Below are 5,000 nucleotides of genomic sequence, written 5' to 3' on the forward strand. Positions count from 1 at the left end.
TACTGAATCCCAATCGTGTGACCTCACGAAGGATCGATGAATGAACTCTGAATCGCTTATTCTGTATATTACTACACTCTCCTCAGGTTGTAGTAAAAGCATGAATACGTCAATTACTCCAGTTATAACACACACACACACACACACACACACAAAGACCTCCTCATGAAACTAAAGGCTGTCCTCTGTTAGTCCTGCAGGTGTGTGCTGCCCCCTGCTGGACAAAACTGAAACACCTCAAACCTCTTCACTTTGTGTATTGTACTGTGGTTTGATTTTAATGTGTCGTTGACATTTATGTCTCAATGAAAAATAATTCATTACATTTAATTACACTTTTTTTTTTAAACCTAAAAGTTGTATTATTATAATTGTCCTTTAACCCTCCTGTTGTCCTCGAGTCAAGGAAGGAAGGAAGGGACGTAGGAAGGATGGGAAGGAAGGAAGGAAGGAAGGAAGGAAGGAAAGGAAAGAAGAAGGAAGGAAGGAAGGAAAGGAAAGGAAAGGAAAGGAAAGGAAAGGAAAGGAGGGAGGTAGGAAGATGGAAGGGAAGAAGAAGGAAGGGGAAAAAAAGTACTAGTACCTCTAACTGTACTACAGTAAAGTACTCGTACCTCAAACTGTACTACAGTAAAGTACTAGTACCTCTAGTTATAGGTACTTGTTAGAGGTACTTGCAGTATTACAGTAAAAGTACTGCAGTATTATAGTGATGTAGTATGCAGTATTACAGTAAAAGTACTGCAGTATTATAGTGATGTAGTATGCAGTATTACAGTAAAAGTACTGCAGTATTATAGTGATGTAGTATGCAGTATTACAGTAAAAGTACTGCAGTATTATAGTGATGTAGTATGCAGTATTACAGTAAAAGTACTGCAGTATTATAGTGGTGTAGTATGCAGTATTATAGTAAAAGTACTGCAGTATTATAGTGATGTAGTATGCAGTATTACAGTAAAAGTACTGCAGTATTATAGTGGTGTAGTATGCAGTATTATAGTAAAAGTACTGCAGTAGTGCAGTTGCTTCTTCTCTTCTGCAGACAGTCAGCGCCCCCTGCTGGCTATAAGACAAACAACATATTACATCAGGTTTCAGTCTCTAAATAAAAGAAATTAAAAAAAAAAAAAAAATTTGTTTCAGAATTTGGGATTTTTATCTCAATTTTCTGCAAGTCAATAATTTAACTTAAAAAAAAAACTACTTTATTTGTAAAGCAGCTCAAAATGTTTTACAGCAGAATAAATGACACAGAGTGGTTCACATTAAACAGAAAATAAAGAGGAAAGAAATAAAAACGTTAAAGGAATATAAGATGGTACAAGAACAAAAATAGCAATAAAAACAGTAAAAGTAAAAGTTTCAAAATAAAGTGCAGCAGCGACTGATCATCAAACTTCTGCTTTTAATCCATTTAGAGAGAATATATTAGAGGATTATGGTAAAAATGTCTAAGTGGTGTAACCATAAAAACTTTGTACCAAATAATTGAACGTTGCTTAAAAACAGTAAATAGTCAATAAAACACCTTCCTTCCTTCCTTCCTTCCTTCCTTCCTTCCTTCCTTCCTTCCTTCCTTCCTTCCTAACACCATATCAACTAGTTTGGCATGATCTTACATCCTTCCTTCCTTCCTCCATTCCTTCCTTCCTTCCTACCTAACACCATATCAACTAGTTTGGCATGATCTTACATCCTTCCTTCCTTCCTTCCTTCCTTCCTTCCTTCCTTCCTTCCTACCTAACACCATATCAACTAGTTTGGCATGATCTTACATCCTTCCTTCCTTCCTTCCTTCCTTCCTACCTAACACCATATCAACTAGTTTGGCATGATCTTCCTTCCTTCCTTCCTTCCTTCCTTCCTTCCTTCCTTCCTACCTAACACCATATCAACTAGTTTGGCATGATCTTACATCCTTCCTTCCTTCCTTCCTTCCTACCTAACACCATATCAACTAGTTTGGCATGATCTTACATCCTTCCTTCCTTCCTTCCTTCCTTCCTTCCTTCCTTCCTTCCTACCTAACACCATACCAACTAGTGTCGCATGATCTTACATTATAACTTTTATATTAAATAAAGCTAATGGAACACTATTGTTCTAAATATTACATTTCATCTGGTTACCATGGAGACCAGGAAACATTTACATTATTGTGGTTACACCATGTGATGCAACCCAGTGTCAATTGGTGTAACCAGTATTTTTTCATACAAATCTGATTATATACAGAAAAAAAACGTGGAATAAATATAATCCACTATGTTTATGTATATATAAATGTTTTACTACATTTTACATCATTTATCAAAACTTATTTAGAACATTTTTTTAGTTTTTAGGATTTATTTTGCTCAGTATCGACACAATTATTTAAGATTACGTTTTTAAATGAAGTCATTATTAGTATAAGTCCACTTAAATACACTGTAGGTGATAAAAGATTTAATATTTATCATTCTTTTGAGGTTACACCATTTGATATTTTCAGGAGCATTCAGTCTGACTTTTGGTAAAAAATGGTGCAAATGTCATTTAAATGATATAAAACCAACAAAATACTAAATGTACATTTTAACAAACCTGATGCTGCTTTTAAATCTAGTTTAACTGATTTATTTATTTTACCAACACTTATTTATCTCTGATCTTTATTCTCAGTTTAATGATTTCATTGTATTTTAAATGTCTCCGGATGTTTAGTATTATTAGTTAATTAGTGACTTTAGAAGAGGTTTAATTATACAGGGAGAATAATGAGCAGGATGTGTGGGAGGGGTCTCCTGCAGGTCACGTGATCCGGGCCTTTGTTGATGTGATTCAGTGGAGGAGGAACAGGAGGACAAAAAAAAAAAAAAAAAAAAAAAGTCCCGGTCCGACCGAGCGACCGACCGCATCCGCGCATCCTCCCCGGCGATCCCTCGCTCTGTTCGGCCTGGATGCTGCTGGACCTCCGGAACCTTCCTCTGGATCTTTTGTCTTCTCCGCGGCGTTCCATGGTTCTCCCCGCCGGGTTGAGTGCGAGGCAGCGGGGCTGGGGGCTGCAGTCCGGGCGGTGAGCAGGCTGGTGGTGGTGGTGGTGGAGGTGTGGGGGTCGCTGAGAGAAGCCCCAGGCCCTGCTTGGCTTTGTTATCCCGGGCTTCATTTTGCAGCTCTGTTTTTTTGGGGGGGGGTTGTTTTGGTTTTTTCTCGCCGTTTTCAGTTTTTTGGTGCATTTTTTTTTTGGGAGAGAGGGAACATGAAGCTTCAGGCGGAGACACACATGGACAGCAGGACGCTCTGAGGAGGATTCACAGTTTCTGCTTTTTATTCTGCGGCGTGTTTTTGTGCTGAAGGGAGGACTCCGAAAAACAGAAAAAGACTCCTTTCATTCCTGTTTTTCTTTCTCTCCTCCTCCTCCTTTTATTCATCTGCCTCTCCTGATCTATCTGTTCCTATCACCTCTTTATCTCTCCCTCTGAGCCTCCATTTATCCCTTTTTTAAAGAGTCTGTCTGTCACCTTTCCCTCCATCATGGCTCCGGTGTGCCGGTTCTCCCGGTGCTCCTGGTGCTGCTGCCTGCTGCTGCTGCTGGCTCTGCCCGCCGTCCGGAGCTCCTTCCCCCGCAGCGGAGCCAGCAGTGTGGACTGCGGCCCCGGGAAGGCCGCCGACTGCCCCCCAGGTGAGCACCCCCCCCCCCTCTTCTCCCCCTCACACCTGTACACGTCACAGCCTCACAGGTGGCGGGAGTTTAATTATAACTATAACTCTTCTTTGTGATGTGGAAGCTTTGAACATGTGGAGGTCAGAGGTCACAGTTAGGATATGACCCCCCCTCTCTTCACCCCCCTCCTTCTGTTGTGTGGTCACGTGACCCCAGCTGTTTTTCATCAACACTTCATTATGTGTGTGTCTGTGAGTGTGTTTCTGTTGTCATGACAACCGCAGCAGTAGCAGCAGATAACACTGAGCAGCATCCACACACACCTCCACCTCAGTTTATCATCAGCCGGTCGTCATGGCAACACAAACCCCGGAGGTCAGGCGGCCATGTTGAGGTGGTGTGTGTGTGTGTGTGTGTGTGTGTGTGTGTGTGTGTGTGTGTGTGTGTGGTGACCACTCCTCACTTTAACTGGGCTCTATTTTGGGGTTAATTACAGGGTGGAGGAAACAGGGCGAGGCTAGGCTAAATGAGGGGGTACCCTGTGTGTGTGTGTGTGTGTGTGTGTGTGTGTGTGTGTGTGTGTGTGTGTGTGTGTGTGTAACCTATATGTTCATGTATACATCAGACTGGAGCTTTGTTCACTCAGAAACTTAAAGCAGACGTCTGTTAATGTTCAGTTTCTTCTTGTTAACTAAGGAATACTGTGTGTGTGTGTGTGTGTGTGTGTGTGTGTGTGTGTGTGTGTGAGTGAGAGAGAGTCTGATAAATCTTATTCCTATATTTTTATTGTTAAAAAACTATTAAAAACACATACTTTTAAAGATATTTTGAAGCTTTGGAACAACTATCAGTCTCTCAGTGAATCATTTCATGTATAAAATGTTAGTTTAGTAGTTTTATTAATATTATAATGACATTTAGAAACACTCTCTGAGCTATAAGAACATTTAACACTATTAAAAACATGTTAAATAAATAAAACATTGATAATCTATAAGAGAAATAAAGGTGCAAACATTAGCAGTGCTTGATGTAAGAGTAAAACAGGAAGTAGTGTCTGTTATAATTCTGAGATCATCATCGTCTGTCTGAGCAGCATATCAAATATAATAACTAGGGCTGTCAAACGATTAATTTTTTTAATCGAGATTAATCGCAGAGTTTCCATAGTTAATCACGATTAATGGCGTTTTGAATGTCATGTTTAAAATCCTGTTATTTTCCATTTGAAGGCAGTTTTAAGCCCATAATGTAAAGCATTTCTTACCAGAGTGTCTTAACTGGGAATCAATCACGGCTCTGCTGCGACTCCCACACTCCAAAATGCTCCTTTGGTGGAGCTGAGGCTGGC

The 5,000-nt window shown here is 40.1% G+C and overlaps 1 protein-coding gene across 1 annotated transcript in view; it reads left to right on the forward strand.

Moving 5' to 3' along the window:
• The first annotated feature begins 3,519 nt into the window (after positions 1-3,519).
• Positions 3,520-5,000, forward strand: part of tmeff1b (transmembrane protein with EGF-like and two follistatin-like domains 1b) — a 10,346-nt gene continuing 8,865 nt past the window's right edge. Inside the window, exon 1 of the mRNA XM_053342132.1 lies at positions 3,520-3,667. Coding sequence (XP_053198107.1) covers positions 3,520-3,667 — 148 coding nt within the window. The remainder of the gene's footprint in view (positions 3,668-5,000) is intronic.

The sequence above is a fragment of the Scomber japonicus genome, chromosome 21 (genome assembly GCF_027409825.1).
Source record: "Scomber japonicus isolate fScoJap1 chromosome 21, fScoJap1.pri, whole genome shotgun sequence".
NCBI lineage: Eukaryota > Metazoa > Chordata > Actinopteri > Scombriformes > Scombridae > Scomber > Scomber japonicus.